At 50.5% G+C, this 27,588-nt stretch overlaps 2 protein-coding genes and 1 long non-coding RNA gene across 9 annotated transcripts; 2 read left to right on the forward strand and 1 right to left on the reverse strand.

The window, feature by feature from the left end:
* Positions 1–3,798: 3,798 nt before the first annotated feature.
* Positions 3,799–13,349, forward strand: Atg4d (autophagy related 4D, cysteine peptidase). 3 transcript variants are annotated; one of them, XM_087563745.1, is made up of 11 exons: positions 3,810–4,219; positions 5,219–5,302; positions 5,387–5,557; positions 6,130–6,239; positions 6,750–7,026; positions 7,100–7,164; positions 9,669–9,799; positions 12,082–12,160; positions 12,248–12,324; positions 12,403–12,522; positions 12,836–13,344. In XM_087563745.1, exons 5-11 carry the CDS (start codon positions 6,791–6,793, stop codon positions 13,016–13,018), a joined length of 891 nt encoding a protein of 296 aa, XP_087419871.1. In that variant the 5' UTR covers positions 3,810–4,219; positions 5,219–5,302; positions 5,387–5,557; positions 6,130–6,239; positions 6,750–6,790; the 3' UTR covers positions 13,019–13,344.
* Kri1 (KRI1 homolog) lies at positions 13,033–27,429 on the reverse strand. 5 transcript variants are annotated; one of them, NM_001436557.1, is given in 19 exon segments: positions 13,033–13,843; positions 14,880–14,978; positions 15,047–15,111; positions 15,451–15,581; positions 15,667–15,793; positions 15,995–16,083; positions 16,170–16,245; positions 19,114–19,284; positions 20,048–20,143; positions 20,247–20,373; positions 20,616–20,740; positions 21,251–21,328; positions 21,405–21,501; positions 21,616–21,665; positions 21,740–21,794; positions 24,908–25,019; positions 26,048–26,153; positions 27,150–27,223; positions 27,315–27,424. In NM_001436557.1, coding segments are annotated over 19 exon segments (2,100 nt in total). In that variant the 5' UTR covers positions 27,409–27,424; the 3' UTR covers positions 13,033–13,515.
* On the forward strand, positions 21,751–23,344 carry LOC148003981 (uncharacterized). Its single transcript, XR_015627546.1, has 3 exons — positions 21,751–21,839; positions 22,567–22,682; positions 23,017–23,344. It is a non-coding gene; the product is annotated as an uncharacterized LOC148003981 (long non-coding RNA).
* Positions 27,430–27,588: the final 159 nt, after the last annotated feature.

Raw genomic sequence — 27,588 nt, forward strand, 5'->3', positions numbered from 1 at the left:
TGTCTGTGTCTGTGTGTGTCTGTCTGTGTGTGTGTGTCTGTGTGTCTGTGCGTGTGTGTCTGTGTGTCTGTGTGTCTGTGTGTCTGTGTGTCTGTGTGTGTGTGTCTGTGTCTGTGTGTGTCTGTGTGTGTGTCTGTGTGTGTGTGTCTGTGTGTGACTGTGTGTGTGTGTCTGTGTGTGTGTCTGTGTGTGTGTGTGTCTGTGTGTGTGTCTGTGTGTGTGTGTCTGTGTGTGTGTCTGTGTGTGTGTGTGTGTGTGTGTGTGTGTGTGTGTGTGTGTATCTGTGTGTGTGGACTAGCATATTAAGAATTCATTTGGAGGTTTAGAGGAGAACTTTTGGAGTTGGTTTTCACCTTCTCCCTTGTGGGTTCTGGGGTCAAACTCATGTCACCAGTCCTAGCAACAAGCGCCTGCACATACTGAGATATTTACACACTTCCTCTTCCCCCATTTTGATTGTGTTGTTGTTGTTGAGTTTTGTTATTTAGTAGTTGTATGTGTTTGATACAGGATCTCACCATGTAGCTCATGGTGGTCTTGAACCCACAGAGACCCACCCTGCCTCTGCCTCCTTGAAAGACCCCCGGAGTGGGGAGACCCTCACTCAAGTCTTGGGATGACGCAACCCCCCAAGAACTCACACAAGACCGTCCTTGTTGTGATCACATGAGGTTTATCGATAGCAACCAGTGCACTGGGGTCGAGACTCGTATCCCACGCAGGGGCAGTGGAGTTCGACCCTGAGAGGCTGGGAGAAGAGGTATTTAAAGGGAGAAACCACAACCCGAGGGGGCAGGGATGGCATCATAGAATAACAGTGAAAAATCACAAGGAAGAACTCTGTCCCCCAAGATTGTTTCCTAGGAGAAGCTGTCTCCTACTTCTCAGATTGTTTAATTCATGGTCCGCTAGTTCCTAGGAGAAGTTGTTTTCTGTTTCTCAAGATTGTTCTATAAGATTTATGGTCAGCTAGTTTCTGGAGAAAGCTGTTGAGCTGGCCAATGTAATTATCCATTCTATAACCCTAGGAGAGGCTTCTTGAAACATACAATTTTGGGGCCTAACCTGTTTTTTTTTTTTTTTTTTTTTTTTTTTTTTTTTTTTTTTCTGCTCTAAACTTTGTGTCTAGGGGGCAACTTTAAAACTTTTATCTTTCATCCTTAATGCTGGAATCAAATGCATGTGTCGGTATGAGAGCTCTTTGTCTGTCTGTCTCTGTCCTATCTCTGTCTCTCTCTCTGTTTTGTCTCTTTCTCCCTCTTTGATTTTTGCTTTTTCAAGACAGGGTTTCTCTGTGTAAGCCTGGCTGTGCTGGTTACTCTGTAGATCAGGCTGGCCTTGAACTCCGAGATCCTGCAGATTCTGCCTGCCTAGTGCTGGGATTAAAGATGTGAGCTGTGCCTGCACAGCATTCCCACCCCTCCCCCTGGTCTTTTTCCCTTAGATAGGGTCTCATGTGCCTCACACTGGCCTCAAACGCACTGTGTGTGTAACTCAGGGTGGCCTTGAACTGCCTTCATTCCCCAAATGCCTGGTACACATGGTTCAGAGAGAGAGAGAGAGAGAGAGAGAGAGAGAGAGAGAGAGAGCCAGAGCCCACACTTTGCACACGCAGATAGGTACTCTACCAACTAAGCCCCAACTGAGCCTTATTTCAAGTATCTTTTTTTTTCTTTTTTTTTCTTTTATTATTTCAAGTATCTTACCTATGTGGTATTCTGATATAATTTGTTGTCAGGGAAACGTCTACACAGTCAAGGCACTGACATACCCACTACCTCAACAAAGATGCCTGCGGCCTTTCTTTTCTCTTTCGCAGCGCTGGGGACTGAACTTGCCCAGTGTGTGCAAACAGCTCTTTACCAATCTTCCACACCTCCATGCCCCTCCCCGGTGATTCCCCTCCCCCATCCAACTACAAATGAGGTTGTATCCTCTCCCATTTTATATAAAAAGACACTTACTTTCTGACACCCCTCCCCCTTGCTCTCCCCCTTTGGGTTGGTATCTTTCCTTGGATATCGATATCCATCATTTGTAGGAAGACTCAGTCAGGGCCAGGCAGGAGGACCATGTGAACTTATAATCCCAGCACTCTGGAGGTGGAGAAAGAAGGACATGCACACACACACACACACACACACACACACACACACACACAGAGAGAGAGAGAGAGAGAGAGAGAGAGAGAGAGAGAGAGAGAGAGAGAGAATGTAGTGAATAAATAATCAGCAAGTTCAAGGTCAGCCTGGGTTACATGAGATAGGGTCTCAAAATACCAAAACCGGGGCTGGAGAGATGGCTCAGTGGTTAAGAGCACCTGACTGCTCTTCCAGAGGTCCTGAGTTCAATTCCCAGCAACCACATGGTGGCTCACGACCATCTGTAAAGGGATCTGATTCCCTCTTCTGGTGTGTCTGAAGACAGCTACAATGTGCTACTCACGTAAATAAATTAAAAAAAATTCATTAAAAATACTAAAATTGGGGTTGGGGATTTAGCTCAGTGGTAGAACGCTTGCCTAGCAAGCACAAGGCCCTGGGTTCAGTCCTCAGCTCCGAAAAAAAAATACTAAAATTGTTTTTCTTTTATAGTTTTATAGATAACTCCCTCAAAGTTTGCACAGAAGAAAACTGAGGCAAAGAGAATCATGACCTGTGGGGCACTGGGGCCAAGGATAGAAGTCACATCCCTAGGGTGACATCTGTTCTAGGTTGATAAACCCTGTTGTGTTCAGTCTCTTTCATTCTCACGAAGCCCAGGCTGGCTTCAAATGCTGTGCACCGCAGAGGAGGAGCCATTGCTCCTCCCTCTGCCCCTGGACTTGGAATGCGAGCACTACTGCACCCGGTTTCTGGGAATAGACATAGGGCCTCATGCACGATAGGCCCTCTACCGACTCAGCTCCATCCCCAGTATGCTCAGTCCTTGAGTCTCCTAGCACTTGGGAGGCTGAAGCAGAAGGCCAGACAAGAGTTGGAGGCCGGGCTAGAGAGATGGCTCGGTGATTAAGAGCACTGACTGCTCTTCCGGAGGTCCTGAGTTCAAATCCCAGCAACCACACGGTGGCTCACAACCATCTGTAATGAGATCCGATGCCCTCTTCTGGTGTGTCTGAAGACAGCTACAGTGTACATATATATAAAATAAATAAATAAATCTTAAAAAAAAAAAAGGTTGGAGACCAGCCTAAGATACATGGAGAGTTCTCTGCCTGGGCTCTCAAATTTTCCTGCAGCTGGGGTCATATTTTCTGGGCGTGACAGGGGCTAGTCGTGACTAAGCAGGGTTTGCACTCCGAATGTACTTTCCTCGGGACACACAGAGCTTGTCTCAAAACATTGGAAAAGGTCCTTCACATGGCTCAGCGGATAAAGGTGCTTGCAATCTGGGAACCTGAGTTGGATCTTTCCAACCTTTGGGATGGAAGATGAGAAGAGACTTCAGCAAGTTACGCGGATTCGAGCTTTGTACCGGCATGACAAACCCCAGGAGTCACACCCAGAACATGGAACTTCCACCGCCGTGGAATTTAAGTGGCACGTCGGGGAAATCATTGCTCTGGAGCGAGAAAAGGTCCAGCGTCCGCAGTTTGAGATGTCATCCAGAACGAGGGTCTGCAAGGCTTTAGAAAGGGGTGGCAATGGGTGTGACTTTTCCGTCTATGACACATTGGTCTCTGATAAGGGATAGAGGGCCTCGCTTGCGCCTGCGCGGTGAGATTAGGAGGGTGCGGCGAGTCCAAGGGAGGCAGACAGCACGGGGGCGTGGCTTGCTCTCTGACCAAGCCCACCGTATCCGGGTGCTTTGGGCCACCAAGATGGCGCTGGCTGTGGTAACCCGGGTACCCGCTGCGGCTAGAGCCGGACCCGGGAGCCCAGCTCTGGGTATAGAGTAGTGCTCTTCTGGCTGCGGGGCTGCCCCTGAGCGTTCGCAGTTCCCCGGACCTCGGGGACACCTGCGTCCTTCCTCCCCGGCGCGTCCATGAACTCCGTGTCGCCGGCTGCGGCGCAGTACCGCAGCGGGAGCCCGGAGGACGCGCGCCGGCCCGATTGTCGCCGGCCGAGGGGACAAACCCGGATCCCGGATCCCAGCAACCTTGGACCTTCGGGGTCTGGCGTGGCAGCTCTCGGCTCAACTGGAACTGACCCCGCCGAGCCTGACGAGGTGGACAAGTTCAAAACCAAGTTCCTGACAGCCTGGAACAACGTCAAGTATGGTGAGGAGGGGGTACACAGGTCAAGGGTGTCAGAGGGGTCAGAGCAAAGGAAACCAAACCTTTACCCTGTCCTGCGGATGATCCCACCCAGGAGGAGTCACCCGCAGGTCCTCCGCCCTTCCCGGTCCTGGACGTGGGGCAAGTTAGATGGGAATGGTTTTCAAGCCCCGCCCATTGCACCTGTTTGACCTTGGCCAAATTCCTTCTTTCCTGTGGTGCAATAGTAGGAACAGAGCTAGCAGACGTTGGTTGACACCTATAATCCCGGTTCTTGGGATGCTGACTCAGGAAGTTTACCAGGAGTTTTAGGATAGCCTGGGCTACAAAATGAGGTCCAGGCTAGCTTGAGCTCCTCATGAGACTCTGTCTCAAAAAATCGGAAAAGGGGGTGCTGGAGAGACTGCTCGGCAACCCTGGCTGTTCCTCCAGAGGACCCAAGTTCAATTCCCAGCACTCACAAGGCAATTCACAACTGTCTGTAACTCCAGTTTCACGAGGTCTAACACCCTCACACAGACATAATGCAGGCAAAACACCAGAGGATATTTTTTAAAACTTTGGGAAAAGGCTAGTGAGATACCTCAGTAGTTAAAGCATTTACCACCAAGCTTGGGGACCTCAGCTCCAGCCTGGACCCAGATGATGGAAGGAGAGAACCAACTCCTGCAAATTTTCTATACTTGAGACCCAAGCTTTGGTGCTTGTCCACATACAAGCTCACATACGCAAAGTAAAAATGTGTTTTATACATTGACAGCAAAACCCCACAGTAAGAATAGGATGGTTCTGACTTGCTGGGTTGATAGTGGACCCTTATGAAGATGTGACTAAGTCCCACCTGTGTTCTCGACAGATGTGGTGTGGCATAGATTTTTGCAGACCCCCGCGTCCCCTGACATCTCTGCTAGGATCAGGCCCATTTCACCACTGGGGAATGGAAGGCCCATTGCTGACACTTGGGGGCTTTAAATTGCTGAGAGCTACCCCATGTCTCCCCAGGTTGGGCAGTTAAAAGCCGGACCAGCTTCAGCAAGATCTCCAGTGTTCATCTCTGCGGGCGATGCTACCATTTCGAGGGAGAGGGTGAGGTGTCAAATCTGGGGCCAGGGGAAGGGAAGTTTCCTAGCATTCTCTATGGTTGCCAGGCTGACTAGTTGGTTCTCATAGGTGACATCCAGCGGTTTCAAAGGGACTTTGTATCTCGACTATGGCTTACATATCGCCGGGACTTCCCACCCCTAGCTGGGAGCCTGACCTCAGACTGTGGCTGGGGATGTATGTTACGAAGTGGTCAGATGATGCTGGCCCAGGGCCTGCTCCTGCATTTTCTGCCTAGAGGTGAGTTATGTATAAGCAGCCTGCAAGTGCCAGGCTTCTGGGTCAGCATAAAGCTGCCGGCGACCTGTGAGTTGAACGGTGCATTGGAATCCCAGAACTTGGGAGGTTGAAGCAGCATTTCGAGATGCAGCATCCAGTGTGGTTTACATAGTGAGTTTTAGGCCTGTCAGAGGTGTGTGTATTTTTGACGTATCAGTAAAACAAGATCTTAAGTAATGCCTGCCTGCAAACCTAGCAAGTGTTTGGGGAAGGTAGGAGAAACAGAAGTTCAAGATTATTTCTGAAAGCTATACAAGAAACTGTCTCAGAAATTAATTAGTGAGGCATTTGCCATCATGCTTTTAATCCTAGTACGTAGGCAGAAGCAGGCAGATCTCTGAGTTTGAGGCCAGCCTTGTCTACAAAGTGGGTTCCACAGAGAAGCCCTGCCTTGACAAACCATAAATACATAGGTAAGTAAATAAACAAGGTCTGCAGAGACGGCTCTGCTGTTAAGGTCACTTGCTACTTTCTCAGAGGACCCAGGTTTGATTTCCAGCTCTCACATGTGAGTTACCTACTCACAACCACAGGTAATGGCCGTTTCTGAGAATCTGACACCCTCTTCTGGAATCTTGAGCACCAGGCTCTCAAAGAGCTCTTAAATGCTTGGAGGCAAAACACTTCTGCACATAGGCTAAAGGTAAACCCTTTTTTTAAAAAAGATTTATTTATTTATTATATATAAGTACACTGTAGATGTCTTCAGACACACCAGAAGAGGGCATCGGATCCTATTACAGATAGTTGTGAGCCACCATGTGGTTGCTGGGATTTGAACTCAGAATCTCTGGAAGAGCAGTCAGTGCTCTTAACCGCTGAGCCATCTCTCCAGCCCCAAACCCTTATTTTTTTAAAAAATGAGTTTGGCAGAGCTTGGTGGGGCAGGCCTTTCATCCCAGCACTTGGGAGGCAGAGGTAGGCGGATCTCCATAAGTTTGAGACTGTCCTGGTCTACAGAATGAGTTGCAGGACTGCCAGGGCTATCGTACAGACCTGGTCTCACAAAAACAAAACAAAACAAAAAAGTAGTCAATTGGGAATTCCCACGGGTATTAGAGTGAGTCAAATATAAGGGAAGTAGGAATGTCGCGCCCAAGTGTAGCTATATACACGTGTACACGTTTAGTTCTAAGTTTCATCTCTTCCTCAGACTGGAGGTGGGTGGAGGGCACAGGATTGGCCTCCTCTGAGATGCCAGGGCCAGCCTCTCCCAGTCGATACCGAGGGCCTGGTCGCCGTGGTCCTCTGCGATGCGCCCAGGGTGCACTGGAGATGGAACCGGATCGCTGGCACCGGCGGATTGTTTCCTGGTTTGCTGATCATCCTCAGGCCCCCTTCGGTCTACATCGCCTAGTGGAACTTGGGCAGAGCTCTGGCAAGAAGGCAGGAGACTGGTATGGACCCTCTGTGGTGGCACACATCCTCAGGTGAGACCCACTGCGGGGAAGGTGGGAGCCACTGATGACCCGCAGGAGCTCACTGTCTGCTTCCCTTCCCCAGGAAAGCAGTGGAGAGCTGCTCAGAAGTCACCCGCCTGGTGGTGTACGTCTCTCAGGACTGCACAGGTAAGGTGGGAGTAAACTGCTGCCTGGAGCCAGGGCTACCCAAAGCCCTGACTTCTCAGGAGCTGTGCAAGCTTTGGGGTGGAGGGACTTGTGCAGGTTCCCTTTCCTGCCTCTCTGCAAGACCTAGAGAAAATCAGAATGAAAGATTGAAGACAGGAGACCTCCTTCACCCTTCTTCATTCCAGTCTCACTTTAAAAAAACAAAACAGGGGGCTGGGGATTTAGCTCAGTGGTAGAGCGCTTACCTAGGAAGCGCAAGGTCCTGGGTTCGGTCCCCAGCTCCGGAAAAAAAAGAACAAAACAAAACAAAACAAAACAAAACAAAGCAAAACACTACATGTGTTTGCGTGTGTGTCGGGGTCGGGGTGGGAGGCCTGTACCCAGGTGTACATGACCTAGTGGGGGAGCGGGCTCTCTCCTGTGGGTTCCAGAGATGGAACGTGGGGCATCGTGCTTGGCAGCAGGTGCCTTCCCTCGCTTGGCTATTCCATCCGTCCCGTTCACTCTAACTCCACCAAACTGTTGTTAGCCAGCCTGGTGTCCTCAGGCTCACCAGCTGGCAGAGGGCTCAATGACTCATTGATCCAGAAAACTGTGGGGTCCACAAGATGGCTCAGCGACTGAAGGGGCTTGCTGCAAAAGCCTGTCAGCTCGGGTCTGTGAACCCTGCCCCTTTCTACAAAATTGTCCTCTGACCTCTGGTTTTGTGCTTTGGCATGTACACCCCCAGACACACAATGAAAATAATTACATTTTTTTACAAAAGGGCCAGATGGCTGAGGGCTCAGCTGGTGAAGGTTCTTGCAGCCAAGCCCGATAACATGGACTGGATCTCCTGAGCCCTCGGGGTTGAAGGAGAAAACTGACTCACACATGACACATACAAAGAAATTAATAAAAACAGTGCTCATAGGTGCCCAAATGTTAGCCATTGCTTTCTTCCGGGTCAGCAAATTATATTTATATAGCTTTGTTTATATTAAGTTAGGGTCTCTTGTAGCCCAGGCTGGCCTCAAAGCTACTATGTAAGACTTACAAGACTGCCGGGCTGGGGATTTAGCTCAGCGGTAGAGCGCTTGCCTTGCAAGCGCAAGGCCCTGGGTTCGGTCCTCAGCTCCGAAAAAAAAAAGAAGACTTATAAGTCTGTCAGGCAGTGGTGGTGCACGCCTTTGACTCCAGCATTTGGGAGGCAGGCGGATCTCTGTGAGTTTGAGGCCAGCCTGGTCTACAGAGTGAGCTCCAGGACAGCCAAGGTTACATAGAGACACCAAGTCTTGAAAAACAAAACAAAACAAAACAAAAAAAAACAAAAAAAAAAAAACCAAGTACGATCTTGAACTTGAGATCCTCCTGCCCGAGCCTCCTGTGGAGGGTCGTAGTTTAAAGAGGCGGGTATGGTGTTGTAGACCTTTGACTCACATTTGAGGCAGACACAGTCTGTTCTAGTCCAGCCTGTTCCATATGATGACTTCCAGGACAGCCAGAGCTGCATAGTGAGACCCTGCCTCAAAAAAGGGGCTGTGTTTATGTGGGCTGAGGAGGTAGCGACGGCGTCTCCATCACCAGAGCGCAGGCGTGGTCGTGGGTGCAGACAGGTGGTCCGTGGGGCTCTATGGCAGCCAGCCTAACCTAGTTACATAAGATGGGGTGTTCCTGGGCTGGAGAGATGGCTCAGTGGTTAAGAGCACTGGCTGCTCTTCTAGAGGTCCTGAGTTCAAATCCCAGCAACCACATGGTGGCTCACAACCATCTGTAATGAGATCTGATGCCCTCTTCTGGTGTGTCTGAAGACAGCGACAGTATACTCACTATAAATAAATAAATCTTAAAAAAAAAAAAAAAAGATGGGGTGTTCCTGAGGGACAATACTGGAGGTTGCCCTCTGACCTCAGGAGTCCACTCACAGGTGTACGTACACACACACACACACACACACACACACACACACACACGTGTGTATATGCATTATCTGGGCTGGGGCTGGGTGGGGCTGAGAAATGTAGTTAAACTGTGAAGGAGTTACATTGATATACAGGCTCTGATATTTATCCCCAGCGCCACATAAATAGCTTAAAGTGGGGCTGCTAATGCCTGCTCAGAGTCCCTGTGCCCCTGAGATTACAGCTCATCTGGTAGAGAGAACAACTCTCTGACGGGCAGAAAGCCTTGGGTTTCCTGCTCAACACTGAGCAAACCCAGTGTGGTGGCACACGCCTGCAATCTCAGCCCGTGAGAGAGGAAGCAGGACAGTCAGGCCTCACATCCATCCTGATACATAGAGTTCTAGGCTATTCTGGGCCCATCAACCCCTCGGGCCCTCATTTACTCTTCCTGCTAGTGGGATAGTCAGCGCTTGCCTGGAGGCCCAGGATTGTCTCGGACTCGATGTACTAGAAAGTCTCTGCAGATGAGGACAGCATTGTCACCAGACTTGCAAGTGTGATGCTGTGTTCCTGGGACTAGAAACCTGAGTAGAAAGGTGACCTGTTGCCCTGTCCCTGCAGTGTACAAGGCAGATGTGGCACGCCTGGTGTCCTGGCCAGATCCCACAGCTGAGTGGAAGTCTGTTGTCATCCTGGTGCCTGTACGACTGGGTGGGGAGACTCTTAACCCTGTGTATGTGCCCTGTGTGAAGGTAAGCACCTTGTGATGGGGCACCTCTGTGTAGCCTCCACACTTACCAGAGCTCAGTCATGGCTGTCATTCTTTAGCACCTGTGCTGTGTGTGTGTGCTCTTCTGTTATGTAAGTGTATGTGGCACATACACGTATACATGTGCACATGTGGAAGTGAGAAGACACCGGGTACCTGCTCTGTCACTCTCTGTGTTATTCTTTTGTGACAGGATCTCTCACTAGCCCTGGAACTGGGGTGGCAGCCAGCAGTCCCTAGTGATACCCCATCTGCCCCCATAGTATTATAGCCATGTGTGACCATGTCCAGGGTTTTACACAGGTGCTTGGTGCGCAAGTGCTCTCATCCTTAGAGCCATCTCCCCAGCCCTCCTGGTTTTATGAGACAATTATAGACATGTACTAGCATGCTTCTGCCATGGGTTCTGGGGATCAAATGCAGGTCCTCACACTCTGGGGACCCACTAGTGACAGCTGCAACGCATGCACTCGCTATCATGGGGGCTGGGATTCAAACCCAGTGAAATGAGCCAGAGTTCTGTGTATGTTGGGTAGAGTGGACCTTCTGAAACAAACCGGAATGTTCTAGAAGGCTGGGGAAGAAGCTAAGGGGAGATCTGTGCCATGCAGCATAGGTCAGTCCCAGCACACAAATGTGATTTTCTTATTAAAAGCAGACCTGTCATCCCATCCAAGCACTTGGGAGGCTGAGGCACATGAGGAGCTAGACAAGTGTCCCAGGGAAAGAGGACAGCATGACAGGCTCAACAGAGACCCTCTGGCAAGTCTGCACTGCAGTGAAACACCAAGTTCTCCCTGTAAGCCTAAAGGACACATGCCATCTGTCACCTTCCCAGTGTTCCCTCCTAACCACGCCCCGTTTCTCCTTAGCCCAGCAGCAAGGCCCAGTTTGGTGTTTGCAGAACATTCCTGCTCAGGGCCCTCACTTCTCTGCCCCACACTCAAACCCATCCCTGCTAGGTGTTTCAGTGAGGCCTTTCTTGACTTATTTAAAACCTGAAGTTCTGGCTGTGAGTGGGTGTGGCGAGCTGTCAGAGCACACACGCAAGATCAGACTTTCATCCCCAGCACCAAATAAAATCAGTAAGGCACACTCCTGTAGTCCTGGAGGTTACGGCAGGAGAATCTGGAGTAGCTTGGGCTACATAGGGACTCTAACTCAAGCATCTGTCTGTCCTCTTGGTACAGTCCTGGTACCATATCTAATATTTGGGAGGTGGTAAAGACAAGGAGGAAGAAGTTTATTTAGGGCAAGCCTTGGCTATATAAGAGTCTGGTTTCTAAAGAAAGGTGCCAGGTGTAGTGGACATGCCTTTTATCCCAGGACTTGGGAGGTAGAGGCAGGTGGGTCTCTGTTAGTTCAAGGCCAGGCTGGTCTACATGGACCTTATTTTGAAAACAAAAACAAGGGGCTGAAGAGATGGCTCAGTGGTTAAGAGCACTGACTGCTCTTCCAGAGGTCCTGATTTCAAATCCCAGAAACCACATGGTGGCTTACAACCATCTGTAATGGGATCTGATGCCCTCTTCTGGTGGGTCTGAAGACAGTGACAGTGTACTTATATATAATAAATCTTTAAAAAAAAAAGCGTTCAGTCCCCAGCTCTGAAAAAAAGGAAGAAAAAAAAGTGGTTAGAATACTAACCTAAGACCATTATAATTCATATTTCCAAAATGAGTTATGAAGTAGCAATTAAATATAACTATGGTTTGGGGTCACCACGATATGAACTGTATTAAAGGGTTACAGCATTAGGAAGGTTGAGAACCATTGGGTTAGAGATGTTTAGTGGTTAGGAGGACACTTTTGGAAAGGACCAGAGTTTCTTCATAGCACACATCAGCTGCTCACACTGCCTCTAACTCCAGGGAGCTGATACCCTCTTCTGGTACTGCATTCAGGTGCACATACCCACTCGCAGAAACATACACTTTGGGCTCACCCTTTAATTCCAGCACTTGGGAGGCAGAGGCAGGTGGACTTCTGAGTTTCAGGCCAGACTGGTCTACATATAGTGAGTTCCAGGATAGCCAGGGCTACAGAAAAACAAATTAAAAAATAAATCTTGTAAGAAGTTAGATGGCCCTCTCTCTAAGGTCTTCCCATCCAACAGCTAAGGCTGTTTCTGCTCTAGAACTCTTAGTGCCATCAGGCTGGGTTGGTCAAGCTGATGGCTGCTCCACTGGATCCCCTGGCTTCATGGGCTCTAGGGACCTGCTCAGTGTGCTGACCTCCTGTCTGATGCCAGCCTCTCTTTTACAGGAGCTTCTGCGCTCAGAACTCTGCCTGGGCATTATGGGGGGCAAACCTCGACATTCACTGTACTTCATTGGCTATCAGGGTAAGGCACAACCCCTTTTCTTCGGTCACAGCCCTCTGCCTTCCTCTTGCCCACCCCAGTTTACATTTGTCCCCCTCCCCCCACCAGATGACTTTCTGCTCTACCTGGATCCCCACTACTGCCAGCCCACAGTGGATGTCAACCAGGCCAACTTCCCACTGGAGGTGAGCTGGTGGCTTTGAATTGGGGCAGCAGGTATGGGCACAAAACTGGGGTCCCTCACACCTCTCTTATCTGCCTAGTCCTTTCACTGCACCTCGCCCCGCAAGATGGCCTTTGCCAAGATGGACCCCAGCTGTACCGTGGGGTTCTATGCTGGGAACAGGAAGGAGTTTGAGACCCTCTGCTCGGAGCTGATGAGGGTGAGCTACCATCATGGGGGTTGTCTTAGAGGTTCTGTCCCTGTCTCCTATGTGCTAGACAGACTGGGTTCCATCAAGTTCTGGGGTAGTGACAGACCACTCATGCTTGACAGCAGAGTACATCAAGGTCTACCACTAGGCAGCTCAGACCAGAATAGACCTGAAGAGCTTGGGCCACTGTTTGGGGGTATTCTGGGGTCAGCCTGGAGCTCATCACAGGTTTTAGGGCAGCTGTTCGAAGGCTGAGCCAGTTATGTCGCAGCTGGTTCCGAAAGACCCTGAACTGAGACCATTCTCCTCCATCCTCCTGCAGATCCTCAGCTCCTCCTCAGTCACGGAACGTTACCCCATGTTCACAGTGGCTGAGGGCCATGCTCAGGACCACAGCCTGGATGCCCTCTGCACCCAGCTCTCCCAGCCCACACTGCGACTACCTTGCACAGGACGCCTACTCAAGGCCAAAAGGCCCAGCTCCGAGGACTTTGTGTTTTTATAATGGGAAGGGATGGGAAAGATGCCAGACTATTTATTTTTTTATTTATGTCATGTCAGGTATGGGATCTGGAACTCCAGAGGTGGTGCTGGACCCCTGTCCTCATGTCCCCGATCCTCCCCAACACAGCTGAGACCTATCTAGGCCCCCAGCTTGGGGTTGTGCCCTTTCGAGTCCTCACCCCCAGCTGCCCCTGACTCCTCAGGAGCCGGGGATGGAGTGGGCTCCGGGGCACTCACTCAGGGCCTGATTCAAGTTCTGTAGCCTGCGCTGGATGACTGGGAGGACTGACTGACTGTCAGTGGAGGCTGATAAACATGCAGACTTGAGTGTGCCTGTGGTTGTGACTTTCAGGTTGTCTGTGGGAAGACAAGGCTCTGGCAGCCTCAGTTCCCCAGCTTAGAAGCAGCGGTGCCCCCGCTGCAGGCAGCTTCCCTAGGCCAACAGGCGGAGTATGGTCAGCAGCTTAGCCCGGGAGGCAGGTTGGCTCCCTGTGGCCCTCAGGCGTGGCTCTGCTGTTTCTTGCGTTGGCGACCCAACTGGCGGAAGTGCAGCCTTTTGGGGTTGAGGCCAAAGGCCTGCAATCTCTGTCGGCTGAACTTGTGACCTCCAAGTGTCACTGTGGGACCCAGCAGCCTGGCCTTCTTACTCTTCTGCTTCTGGGATGCTGGCTTCTCTGGGCAGGGTGTGTGGGCCAACTCTTCTTCCTTGGCTCCTGAGGGCTCAGCCTGGGGCTTCTTCCCCCCAGCTGCACTGGGCATGGGCAGCTGGACTTGTGAGCTGGCCTTGCTGGGTGACTTTCCTGTGGCTTCTGTGGGCATTTCCACCCTACAGGGAGAAAAGTCAAGGGTTAGGTCAGCCTGTTGTTCAGAACATGACCCCGCCCCCTTGCTCTTTTGTTTGAGAAGGGGTTCCCAGGCTAGCCTTAAATTCTGTGTAAGATGACCTTTAACTTTTTTTTTTTTCTTTCTCTAAAGCAGGGTGGGGTGATATGGTCTTACTATGTAGCCCTGGCTGTCCTGGAACTCACTGTAGACCACACTGGCTTTGAACTCAGAGCTCTTCAGGGGCTTTTATAAAATGCTGAGATAGAACCCAGGGCATTCATGGTACACACCAGGGAAGCACTGTGCCCACTCAGCCAAAACCCTGTTTTTGTTGTCTCACTACGGGACCCAGGTGGCCTCAGCTTCCTGAGATAGCGTTCATAAATATGACAACTACAGATTGGCTGTACCAGAGGGAGCTAGGGATGTCAAGTCAACTCCATGTGCCTTTAGTGCAGTTGCCACGTCTGTCCCAACCGAGTCTGGATCCCAGACTCTATGGTGTGACAGTGACAACTGACCTTTAACAGCTAACAAGGTGCTTGTAAGGATTTATTTTGTTCAGGATTGAGATAAAACCCAGTACTTTAATCACACTAAACGGAATCACACTAAGCATGGCGATACACACCCTTAATCCAAGCACCTGAGGCAGAAGGAGATCTCTGAGAGATTGAGACCACCCTGGCCTACCTTAAGAAGCTCCAAGAGGACTATAGAGACCCAAGTCTTAAATAAACACAATCTTCACATCCCCTAAGTCCCCTAAGAGAAGGCTGTTGCTGTGGACCCCAGGCTGGCCTCAAACTCATCAAACTCATGAACCCTGTCCCTAGTGCTGGGATTGCAGATGTGCACCACGGTGTCCAGTCCTTCTGAGTATTCTGGGCATCCTCCATCTCTGAAGTCTGAACCATGAAGTCACCTTACCAAGAGGGTCTGACTGGCCAACAGTTTGCACATCTGGGTGTTAGCTACATGGGTTGCTGCCACTCCTCCCACCCACCACCCACCCCACCCCCGGGTCCAGTGCTCACTCTTCCTGGCACAGAGACTTGAAGATCTGCCTCTTCTTCCACACGCTCTGGGCCTTCTGGCTGTACGCCCGCTGCTCCTGCATCTCTTCCTGCTCTGACCTGTGCATCAGAGGTGTTCTAGAAGCTGTCCAAACTGGCTCCCTCCTCCCCCACCACCCTGCTGTCACCTGTACATGCAGGTCTTCTTCAGGGAACACCAGCGATTCAGTTCCTTGTCATCAGCTGAAAGGATCTGCACGGGGAGAAAGATACTGTGTGGTCCTGGGGTCTACCTCTGAGCCTCCGTCACTCAGCAGGGATGCAAAGAGGTTTGGGGACAACTGAGTTCAGGGTTTTGCTAATGAGGTGGGGTTTGTTTGAATGTTACTGTAGCTCAGGCTGTCCTGGAATCCCCAGCAGTCTCCTGCTACCTCAGCCTCTCCAGTGCTGGCCTCCACAAACACTGCTTCAGCTTTTAGTGACAGAGTCAGCATTGAATTGCAGATCTTTCTGTCAAACCTCTTCAGAGAATGTTCACCTCCTCCAATCCCCTGCCCTTCCCTCAATTTTCCCTGCCTGCCCTGGTCCCAACCTCCTCTGTGCTGAGCCCAAAGTCACAGGGGACGACGGTGCGGTACTTGAAGCGACAAGGCAGGTCGTCAATAATGTCCTCATAGTCCAGCCTGTAGTATTCATCCAGGTACTCCTCAAAGGTCTTGTCCCCTGCACGAGAGATGCACAGCCAGGGTAGTATGTGTTCAAGGCCCCACGAGGCAGGCACACTGCCCCATCATGCCTTGTGCCTCACCAGGGTCAAACATGGGCTTCTCCTGCCCCACTGCAGCTGCAAACGGAGACTTGCGCTTTCTCTTGCCTGAGGTGGGGGCTTCACGAAGCTTCTTCCGAGGTTGGCTGGGATCATAGTCTGCATCCATCTACCAGAGAGAGCTGGTCAGATCAGGCAATTCTAAAGGCTTCAGGAGCATCCAGACCCTACCAGGGACACCCATTGTTCTAAATGTTCGCACAGCCCTTGCTGGCTTGCACGAGCTGTGCGGCCAAGCCTTAGAACATGTTCATGGAAGGCTCCAGCTCTGCCAACTGCCCTACTTCAGACTCAGACCAGCAGCACTCACGTTAAAGTCAGGGTCCTCACAGTGCAGCTCCTGTTGGCTCCAGGCCCCATTCTGCTCAGGTCCACCCCACGTGTCCCAGTTCCAGTCATCTGGTTCCACAGAGGACAGACAGGGAAAGTGAGGACATCACCTGGGCTGCACCCACCCTGTTCCCCAGCTTTCTAAAGACACACACCTTCCAGCCCCTCCTCTTCCTCAAACTGTGGCTTCTCTTCTTCCACAGTCCCGTAGAAGGCATCTCCAAAGCATTTCTGCAAGGGAAGGGCAGGCCTAAGGGCAGCAGCACCCACACACCTACAGGCGCTCAGGTGCCCCACGTCAATACCAACACAACTAACCAGCCTTACCGTTGTACCAGACAGGGTTTGATGTAGGCCAGGCTGGCCTCAAACTACCGGAGGCTAGCCTTGACATTGTGATCCATTTGCTTCCAGCCCTGAGGGTAGTGACTGCAGGTGTGGGAATGGCAGATTTTGCTTTAATTGATAGAACATCGTGTGGCCCAAGCTGGTAGTCCTGCCTCAGATTCCCAAGAGCTAGGATTATAAACCCAGGCTAACACACCCAACTCTGTGTGGCTCCTGAGTCTTCCAAGAGATGGTCTCTGTGCTGAGACCCTCCATGGCACCACCCGTTGTCTAGGCTGCATTGGTTTCTCACAGCAGCTGCAGCTCTGTAGGATTCAGACCCTGACGTCACTTGTACCTATGACGTAATCACTAGTCAGGACTCGACTGGGCTGTCATCATTCCTGATAGGCTGAGAGGCAGTTTCCTCCAAGATCCTACCTACACTAGCCATGGTACACACCTGTACACAGCAGGTAGAGGCTGGGCCCAGGAGATCATGAGTAGCAGGCTAGCCTGGGCTATAAATCGAGGCTGGAACTCTGATGGTAGGGTGCTGTCCCAGTATACATAAAGCCTTGGCACTACCCCCAACACAACAATCCATGGCTGTGATTCTACACGGATGCTGCGGCCACATGTCACCATTGCTACCATGATCCCTGGGTCTATACAGAGATATGTCAGGTATGTAGTAGGCTCTCAATTACAAGGAGATTGGGCAGGGCCTCTGAACTCCAAGACAGAGAAACACTGAGATCTGCTGGGGGCTTTCCAGGGGAAACACTGTCTACTGCACTTATTTTCATTTTTTTCTACCTTCATTTTTACTCAATGTGATGCAATTTTGCCTGCATGTATGTCTATGCCATGTGCATGTCTGATGCTCCTGGAGGCCAGAAGGAGTCAGATCCCCTTGGACTGTACTTATAGAGAGCTATGAGTTGACATAGGGGTGATGGACCTTGGTCTTCTGGAAGAACAGCTGATACTCTCAAAGACTGAGCCATCTCCCTAGCCTATCTGTGCACTTATTAAACACTTTGCATATGCTCAACCTGGAGCAGGTTCCTGACAGAATTCTTACAGCTACCATTCCCAACAGCACCTTGCTCCTCTAGGAGAAACCAAAGCTAAGACCTGAGAAATGCCTTAAATAACAGGAAAGCAGATGACTCCACAGCGCTCCAGGTCTTCTCACTAAGCCTGCCACTCTGCCATCAGCTTCTTCCCATGACTTCCTCCACTTGGCTAGTGGCCCACTTGGGGCTGTCACAGGGCCCAGCCTTTTCTTGCAGATTTCTCAACACCTGGTTCTGAAACATGCCGCTCTGTTCATCTAGTTCAACCAATGAGAATGGGAAGATGAGCTGCAGGACCAGTGCTTAGCCAGTGTGTGCTTGCACATGCAAGGCCGGTTTCTACATTCTATCTCAACACCACCACAAATACAGAACAAACGCAAACCTGGGGACCAATGAGAGGGCTCCCCTGCAGTGCATAGGGCAGCTAGAGAACCAGTCCCACCAAGATATCCTCCACAGACGTGCCATGGGACATGTGACACACATAAATGTCAATAAATAACATTTACAGTAAATAGTCAAGGTCCAAGCCATGGTGTCGCACATCTGTAACTGCAATCCCTGAGAAGCAGACAGGGGGTGGTAAGGAGGAGGCCAACCTAGATATACGGTGAGAGTCCTAAGAGCACGAGGGCTGGAGAGATGGCTCAGCGGTTAACAGCACTGACTGCAGGGTTGGGGATTTAGCTCAGTGGTAGAGCGCTTGCCTAGCAAGCGCAAGGCCCTGGGTTCGGTCCCCAGCTCCGGAAAAAAAAAAAAAAGAGCACTGACTGCTCTTCCAGAGGACCTGTGTTCAATTCCCAGCACCCACATGATGACTCACAACCATCTCTAATGGGATCTGATGCCCTCTTCTGGTGTGTCTGAAGTCAGCTACAGTGTACTCACATATAACAAATAAATTTTAAAAAAAGAAAGAACAGCAGGAAATTAAGACATGCCTGAGTCAGTGACTCAACTTGTTTTTTCAACTTTATGGCATACAAAGACAATATGTACTAAGAGAAACTACTCTTCACACTGCCCCTGTCGCCCAGGCCACATCAGTACTGTGTCGTTGAGGACAGCCCTGACTCCTTATCCTCCTTGCATCCCAAGGCCAGGCTTACAGAACTCTCATCTGACCCAGCTGTCTGTGGAGACATCTGCCTGGAGCACTCTCCTGATGCCAAGCTGAGGCAGAGTAAGTCTCAACCTCAGCCCTGCAGACATCAAGGCAACAACCGGCTCCAACTGGCCCTCCCTGTGTTAGTCTGAGCTATGCATTAGCTTGGGTGGGTTCTTCTCTGTTGTTGGTTTGCTTGGATTTTTTTTTCCTTTTGTTTTGTTTTTGGGTCGCAGAGGCTGTACCCCAAATATAGAAAGGTATTCTACCATAGCCACGGCCCTATCCCCTCATTGGGGGATTGTAGGCAGGGGTTCTACCACTGAGCCACACCCTAGCCCCTCTCCCAGGGGATCTTCTTACAGGGCTGAATGCTGACCTCCACCCCTCTGCCTCCCAGGCAGGCCCTCAAGTCCTCTTTTGGGTCAACTCCTCCCACCCTTCTTTCCTGAGCCAGAGGCAGTGCTCCACTGACCCTCACACTGCAGGCAAAGGGAAAGGTGCCACAGAGGTCAAGTCATTCTCTAAGGGCAACAACTAGGGGACCTTTGGCCTCGCAGACAACTTCCGGTGCGATCATACCTGCATGAGCTGGTCATGCTGGGCAGGGTCAAAGTCATCCTCCAGGTCCTGCTCCTCAAGGCCCAATGTCTCGTTGCCAGTGACCTGGCGCAGCTTCTCCAGCTTGGCTAGAATCTCCTTCCTCTTGAGGTTCTTCAACTGTTTCAGCTCCTCCTGCTTCTTGGCTTTCTCCTGCGGTGAGAGCAGCTTAGTATTCCTAATAGGCAGAGCCTTGCACTGGGGCCTCCCAACATGAGCAGTTTTCTGTCTCCCTTGTAAACAGGCTCCCGGGTAGCTCTGCTGACCGTAACTCCAGATCCTCCGGCCTCCACCTCCTGAACTCTGGGAATGTAGGCTTCGTCGGCTCTGCCTGTTTCCCTTAGTGCTTGGCTGGTAGCCAGCGCTCTGTACACTGGGCAAGTGCTCTACCCACTGAGCTGCAGCCTGGGTTTTGTGTGCTTTTGAGACAGTCTTACTACCTGACTCAAAGTGGCCTAGAACTCTTTATGGAGACCAGGCTGACTTTGAAATTATGGTGACCTATACTGCCAATGCAGGTGCACAACACCATGCCAGCTTGTTTCTACTCTTTATTATTATTATTATTATTATTATTATTATTATTATTTTATCGGAGCTGGGTACCGAACCCAGGGCCTTGCGCGTGCTAGGCAAGCGCTCTACCGCTGAGCTAAATCCCCAACCCTCTTTATTATTTTTTACATAGAGTCTTTGTAGCCCAGGCTGGCCTAGAATCCTCCTGCCTCTGCTTCCCGTAAAGGTATGTGCCGCCAGCTTCAGTTTACTTTTTCTGTGGAGATGGTGTAAGTTTCCTAGCTTGGCCTTGAAATCTCTACCTACCTCAGCAGGTCCAAAATTTTCAGTGTCTATGCCTCAACTCTGGAGGGCTGGGGAAGGATCACTGGCAAACACCACCACACCCAGCCACACTCACCCTCTTCTTCCGCTCCCTGGTCTCCTCCCTCTTCTCCTTCCTGCGGTCGTCCTTGCGACGCACAGACGACGCGATGCTCCGCGGGTATGTCTTGACCTGTGGGCAGGAGAGGAACCCAGTGGACCTCAGAGATGGAATGGGGTTGAAGGGCTGGACCCCGGGCAGCCACGTCCTCCCTGACCCAGGCCTGGGCACGCACTGAGGCTGAGTCAGGCTCCTCAAAGCGGAAGTTGTACTTGTGTTCAAAGTCTTCCTGCTTCTTCAGGAATAGCTCCCCTTCATCTGAGGAGTCGTCCACCGCCAGCTGCACTGGGGGGCCCAGAACCCTGAAGGACAACATGAGGAGTAAGGCCCAGAAGTACTGATGAGCTGGTCAGACATGACCTCATTTTATTCCCACAAAAACTCTACAATAGGCTGGTAAGATGGCTCAGCAGGTGCTTGCTGACAAGTCTCAGAACCCAAGTTCCACCCTAGGGGTCCACATGGTGGACGGAGAGAACTGGCTCCCACAAGTATGCGGCCTCCCTGCCTGAAATAAATAAATGCAGTGAAGAAAATAGATTACCTTTCCTCCTCTGTCTCCTCCTCCTCGTCCTCGTCCTCTTCATAGCGTTTGTTGAGGATATAATCCCTCAGGAACTGCTCCCCCTCGTCCAGTTCTGGGTTGTTCCAGTACTCCTTGAGGTGTGTCTGTGGAAGAGAGGGGCACGGATGTAGCCTTGGATGGACCTAAGGAACTGAAACTTCACAGCCAAGTTCAAGTAGGTAAATTACTACCTCTTTGTGCCTTTTCTTCTTAAGACATCTGATTGTGTAGCCCAGGCTAACTAGGCACTAGCTACCATCTTGTCTCAGCCTCTCGAGTATTGAAATTACAGATCTGAGCAACCACTCCTGGCCTATATTAGTTCATTTTATTCTCTGAGAAACTGTAGTCCAGGAACTGCTCATGTGTATCCTCAAAGAATATGCCGTTGTTTAATTTTTTGGTGCATTCTAGGTAAGCATGATCCCTGAGCCATGGCCAGCTGCTCCCTGGGAGAATCTAGGCAGGCCTTTACCACTGAGCTGCAACCCAACCCCTCACTGGAGGACCCTAGGCAGGGGCTCTGCCACTGAGCCAAATCCCTGTCCCTCAAGAGTCCGTGGGTATCTGGGAGTGTGAGGTGGGATAAAGTAGGGACCGGCCCTGAGGATTACCAGTTCTTTCAGCGACTCAGAGCTGTCGATCTCCTTTTGCCCCTTTAGCCACTCCAGGTAGTCCACATCCTCCTGGGCCTGTGGAAGGCAAGCGCTCAGGCCTCGGGACTTGCTCCAGCCCGAGCCCCAGCCCCAGCAGGACTCTGGCACGCACCTTTTCTTCCCCACTCTTAGTGTGCTTCTGCAGCAGCCCAGAGCCACCTTCCCCGGCACTGTCCTCATCGCTGCTGTCCTCCACAAAGGCACGGAAGCTGCGCACCACAGAACAGACGTCAGCACTGGTGCATGAGCAGCCTGAGCTCTGAGACACGAGTGACCGGACACTGCAGGAGCTCTCCTGCTCCCCCACTCCAGCCCTGGCTTACCTTTCCTTCAGCTGTCTCTGCTCTTCTATGTAACTCTTTGTGGCTGTTTCCTGTGGAGGGATTGGATGTGGGCCCAGGCCAGCTACAAACCCTCACGCCCCCAGTCAGCTGTGGTTCTACCCACCTGGAGCCTGTGATCAACGCTCTCCCCATCAGAGTTGTCCTCGTCCACATATTTGCTGTACAGAAAACCAGCGGAAACTCAGAATGCAGTGCTGCGCACGGTAACTCAACACACAATGCCTTAAGTTTAAAATGGGTTTATTGAGCATTAATGTCTACTTACTATTTTTCCCAAAGAAATCTTTTATAAGTGTGTGTATGAAATGTGTGCAGGTGTTACATGCCAGGCACATATGTGTGTGTGTATGAAATGTGTGTGTGTATGAAATGTGTGCAGGTGTTACATGCTAGGCACATATGTGTGTATGAAATGTGTGCATGTGTCACATGCCAGGCACGTGTGTGTGTGTGTGTGTGTGTGTGTGTGTGTGTGTGTATGAAATGTGTGCAGGTGTTACATGCCAGGCACATATGTGTGTGTGTATGAAATGTGTGTGTATGAAATGTGTGCAGGTGTTACATGCCAGGCACATATGTGTGTGTGTATGAAATGTGTGTGTGTATGAAATGTGTGTGTATGAAATGTGTGCAGGTGTTACATGCTAGGCACATATGTGTGTATGAAATGTGTGCGTGTGTCACATGCCAGGCACGTGTGTGTGTGTGTGTGTGTGTGTGTGTATGAAATGTGTGCAGGTGTTACATGCCAGGCACATATGTGTGTGTGTATGAAATATGTAGGTGTGTCACACGCAGGCACAGATGCCAGGTGCCAAGGAGAATAGAAAAACACTGAGTGCCGTGGGAGGCATGGGTACCCTTGGCTGGCTTGAACTCACTCTGTAGACCAGGGCGGGCTGGAACAGAGATTTGCCTCTCTCTGAACAGGATGGACGACTGTGCCACCATGCCCAGCTCTCCTCTCGTTGGTCACAGTTGCAGCTAGCCATGCTTCCCCAGACGCCTGCAATCTGACTCTCTGCCCCTCAAGGCTGGGGTCACAGGTAAGTGCTTGACCTCGCCCAGCACTTAACATGGGTGCTGGAGACCCGAACTCAAGTTCTCTTGCTTTGATGGCAAGTGTTCTTACCCACTGAGGCATTTGGTATGCCCCACCCCCCACCCTGAAAGACAAGGGTTGTAGGGTGTAGTTCTACTGGCTTGTAACTTGCCACCTGAAGCAGTCTGACCTAAAACTCATGACCACAGCCCTGCTCTTGAGTCTGGAGAGCTGGGTTATAGGTATGTGCTCCTGAGTCTGGCTACAACTCTGTAGTTTTAAATGTATTTTTATTTCACAATATTTTCTCCTTCTTTTTGTCCTTTATTTTTAAACAGGGCTGGGGAGCAAACCAACGGCCTTCCACATGGCTGCCGTCCACTGAGGCCCTGGCCCTTGGTTTTTCATTTGTTCTGTTCCTGTTTTTAAGAACATTATGTGCATGTGTTTACATGCCACATGTGTGTGGATGCCTGTAGTGGCCAGAAGAGTGTACTTCATGATATTATAAGGGGATCTGAGAGCTGGAATTCCAAGCAGATGGTAGCCACCTGATGTGGGTGCTGAGAATTGAACTCATGTCCTTTGGAAGCACACCAAGCATTCTTAACAGCTGTGTTACCTGTAGAGCTCTTAAAAACATTTAAAAAATGTTTTATTTTATATTATATGTGTATGTATGTGTGGGTGGGTTTTTGTAGGTAAGTGCAGTGCCTGTGGAAGACAGAGAGCTCCCTTAGAGTCAGAGAGCCGCGGTCTGCTTGACGCGAGTATAAGAACCAAATTCTAAGCCAGCTCTAAAGCCTGAGGCAAGAAAAGGTTAAATTACATTTATCATGTGCATACATATGGGTGCCACAGTGTGATGCAGAAGTCAGTTCTCTCCTTCTGCTGCCAGAGTGAGGCCCGGGGACTAAAGTCTTTGTGGCAGACTCTGTAAGCACCACTCTCTGCTAACCCTCCCACAGGCCTTTGGGATTTTAAGTATCACCACATAGCAGAGGCTGGCCCAGACTCTCCATCTTCCTACTTTTACCTCCTGCGTTCTTAGATTAGAGCTGAGCACCTCCGCGTTGGTCTCAATCTTCAATAACTTCTTATTCCAGTGGGTTTTTTATCAGGATAGCTCCACATATACTCCCAAGGGCTGAGGGGCTGCTTGCCCACGCCATGCCCTTGGGGTGGAGCCTTGCTTTGAACTCCTAGTGGAAAGGGCCTAAGAATGCAGGCAGGAAGGGGCTGGAGAGATGGCTCAGCGGTTAAGAGCACTGACTGCTCTTCCAGAGATCCTGAGTTCAAATCCCAGCAACCATATGGTGGCTCACAACCATCTGTAATGAGATCTGGTGCGTCTGCAGACAGCTACAGTGTACTTATAATAAATAAATAAATAAATAAATAAATAAATCTTTAAAAAAAAAAAAAAGAATGCAGGCAGGATCACCGAGGCTCTGCTCAGGGATTCCTTCTTTCTGGGTAGGTTTGGGCTGTTCTTCCTTTCCTTTCTTTTCCTTTCTTTTTTTTTTTTTTTTTTTTTTGAGTCAGGTTCTCACTATGTAGCCCTGGCTGTTCTGGAGACCATCCTACCTGGCCACCTTGTGCTTTTCTACCTGTAATACACGAAATTTAGGCCAGCAGCATGGCTCTGCCTAGAGAGGCATGTTCTATGCGAGCCAGAGGACCTGAGTTCAAGAACTGAGCCATGTGGAGACAGAAGACAATGGATACCAAAGCTGTCCTCTGACTTCCAAACACATGCTGTGGTGTGGCCCAGGGCCCACCAACTGTCTAACCACTCTTTCCCCATCCAACAACAACAATGAATGAAGGCTGGACGGTGGCCCAGCAGGTAAAGGCTCTTAATGCCACACAGGGAGAGCTGAGGTTTCATCACTGAATTCAAAGGTGGAAGGAGAGTCCTAGAATTTATCCTCAACTTCCACATGTGCTGTGGCCCTAAATCCCTGATAGTAAATTAAAAAAAAAGAAAAAAAAATAGAAAGAAAGAAAAAAGAAAAAAAGAATGTTAAAAGGGCCAGGCATAGTGGGACACAACTTTAATCTCAGAATTCAGGAGGCAGAAGCAGATGGATTTCTGAATTCTGATCTACAGAGCGAGTTCCAGGACAGCCAGAGCTACACAGAGAGACCCTCTATAGGAAACACCCTGGAACACCCTCATGGTCCTTAGGGAACTGGAAGCTGACAGGGGGATGAGGCCCTCCTTACCCTTCTTTCTCCAAGATGACCTTCCTCTCATAGTCCTTCAGGTACATGGGCTGTACTTTCTTCTGCTTTCCCAAGGCTGCTGACTCCTCCTCACTCTCTGAAGAGGAGGCTTCTGCTGAGGGATAGTGAGAGAACACCTGCTGTTACCCACAGCTTCCCCCTTTCACCAGCAGAGTGCCTCAGAGGGCAGGGCTAGGAGCAGACATAAGTTCTGAATCCTTGCCAGCCATTTCCAATTGTAAAATAGTAAATCACCCTTATTGCCTGGTTACTTTTCCAGGGACAGAGTATGATATAGCCCAGGCTATACTAAAACTTCGTACAAAAGAAACAAAGCAACTAAACAAACAAAAGCTTTAGGTGCAGAGATAGCTAAGTTGATAGTGTCTGTCTAGCAAGCACAGGCTCCATTCAATTTCACTTATGCGGCACATAACTGAACGAAATCCCAGCAGGGGGACCACAAGTTTAGTCACATCCTTGACTACACAGTGAATTAGAGGCCAGGCTGGGTTACATGAGAAGCTACCACAAAGAATATAAAAGCATTTCTGACCTGGCACTTCAGACTCATGGATTCATAGGGAAAGCTTTTCTTTTAGTGTACGTTGATGACAGAGGTCAGCTTGTACACACAACCCCTCAAACGGCATCCATTCATTCTCCCCACACCCGACTCCCTCTCTCTGGTCTTTTCTGGCCTGGAACTCACTCTGTGGACCAGGCTAGCCTCAAGCTCAGAGACCCACCTGCCTCTGCCTCTGGAGTGTTGGGATTAAAGGTGTGCCTCACCACCCCAGAGAGCCTCCAGGGAGCTGCCTGTCTTCCCCAGCACCGGCATTGACAATGTGCGTCCATGCCTGACTCCATCATGTGATTTCTCAGAACGAAGCTCAGGCCTTCCGGCTTTGTGTGGCCACCACTTTACCAACTCACCCCTATTCCCAGCCTCACTTTTTGGTTTTTGACACAGGATCTCATTGTATAGCTCAGGCTGGCCCTGAGCCCTGAGCTATCAGCCTCCTGAGTGCTAAGATTGTGGGTTATACACTGCCACTCTGGGAAGGGAAACAATTCAACAATTCATTCAACAACTCAATTCCATCCACACTAAGGCACTTAGGGAGATGCCCACCCCACCTGTTCTCTGATAGAAGGTAGCATCTTTCTGGTAAATTCGAGGGTCTTTCTTCTTCAACAAGGACAGAGTTCTATAAAAGTCTCTCTCCTGCTGGGGATCAAATTCCTAGAGCAGGAAAAAGAGGTAGGGTCAACTTCAGAAGGAAGTTGGACACCGTGTGAGTAGGGTAGTGAGGACAGGATGCAGCAGAGACCAGCAACCCTGAGGACTGAGTGGAGGGAAGGAAAGAAGAACAGGACACCAGAGGAGGAGAGGCATACGGAGCACTGTGTCTGGGCAGGTGTGGCCAGGAAAACAGTGGAGCCCCGTGTGGGTAGTAGGTACTTCCTCGTCAAACTCCTGGGGTTTAAGGATGGAGAGATGATTCCTAGGTGACCACTAATCAGGATGGTGAGGTATCCAGTGTGGAGGATGAAGTGAAGACAGAGAGGACATGACAATCCCTAGGGATGAGGGCACCACCTGTCACTCAAGGGATAGGGGAGTGTCTTACAATTTCCTTAGGGCTCTACTGGGTTAGTGGGGATTTCTTCTACGAATGGATGGAAGTCTGGAGCCACATCTGGATAGGAGTGAGAACTTGGTGTCTCCTAGACATTGTTACCCAATGGATCAAGGTGGGGACATGGATGTTTTTATAGGTGACTAAGATAAGACGTTCTGTCCTTCTGGGGAAATAGGGAGGATTTAGTAATCCCTAGATACAAGAAAAATGGTGTTTATCACTCAAGGGATTTGGATGCAGGACATAGGGTTAGGGTCAGACTCCCACTGTATCTAAATTGGGGTGCTATTGAAGACTGGAGGCCAAGAAAAGAAAGTAAGTAAATTTAGTGACCGTTTGGAAGGGGCTATCTGACACTTAAGGGGTCAGGAGGTAAATCCAGATCATCTCCATAGAGTAAGGCACCCCTGTGCATCAAGGTGAGAGCTCACTGGTTGGGAGGCTTGGAATCTCTTCCAGATCCCTGAGTTGAGGAGGGTACTGCCTGTCACTCAAAGCATTGGGGGCGGGTCCTGCAGGATCGGGACAGCCCAGCCCTGTTAGGGAAGCCCCTTGCACATCTAGATAGGACGCGAAGTTTGGCTGCGGAAGCTCACCACATGCTCATCGCTGGAGTCAGACTCGGAACTGGAGTCGCTGCCGTCGTCCCGATCTCCGTAGCGATCTTTCACTGTGGAATACACATGCAGTTCCCCATAGCCGTCATCAGACGCATCCCCCCAGTTCCCACACCCCGGCCTGCGCAGGCGCCCCTCACTCACGCCGCTGTAGTTCCTCACGCTCGCGGTAACGGCTGTAGCGTGCAGCAAAAGCTGCGTTCACCTTTAGAGTCGCAGGAGCGCGCGGTTCCGGCATGGCGGCTGTGAGACCTAGTGCGCACGCGTGCAACCGCCCCCTGCAGGGTGTGACTCCCCTAGATACGCCCCCTGAGGGCTTTTAAGGAGCACGTCCATTACAGACGCACTTTGCTCCACCCTCTACTCTTCCGGGATCCCGTTGGCCTTTTGCTCAGCAAGCCACACCCACGCGGACAAG

This window comes from Rattus norvegicus, chromosome 8 (genome assembly GCF_021556685.1).
Source record: "Rattus norvegicus strain SHRSP/BbbUtx chromosome 8, alternate assembly SHRSP_T2T, whole genome shotgun sequence".
Lineage (NCBI taxonomy): Eukaryota > Metazoa > Chordata > Mammalia > Rodentia > Muridae > Rattus > Rattus norvegicus.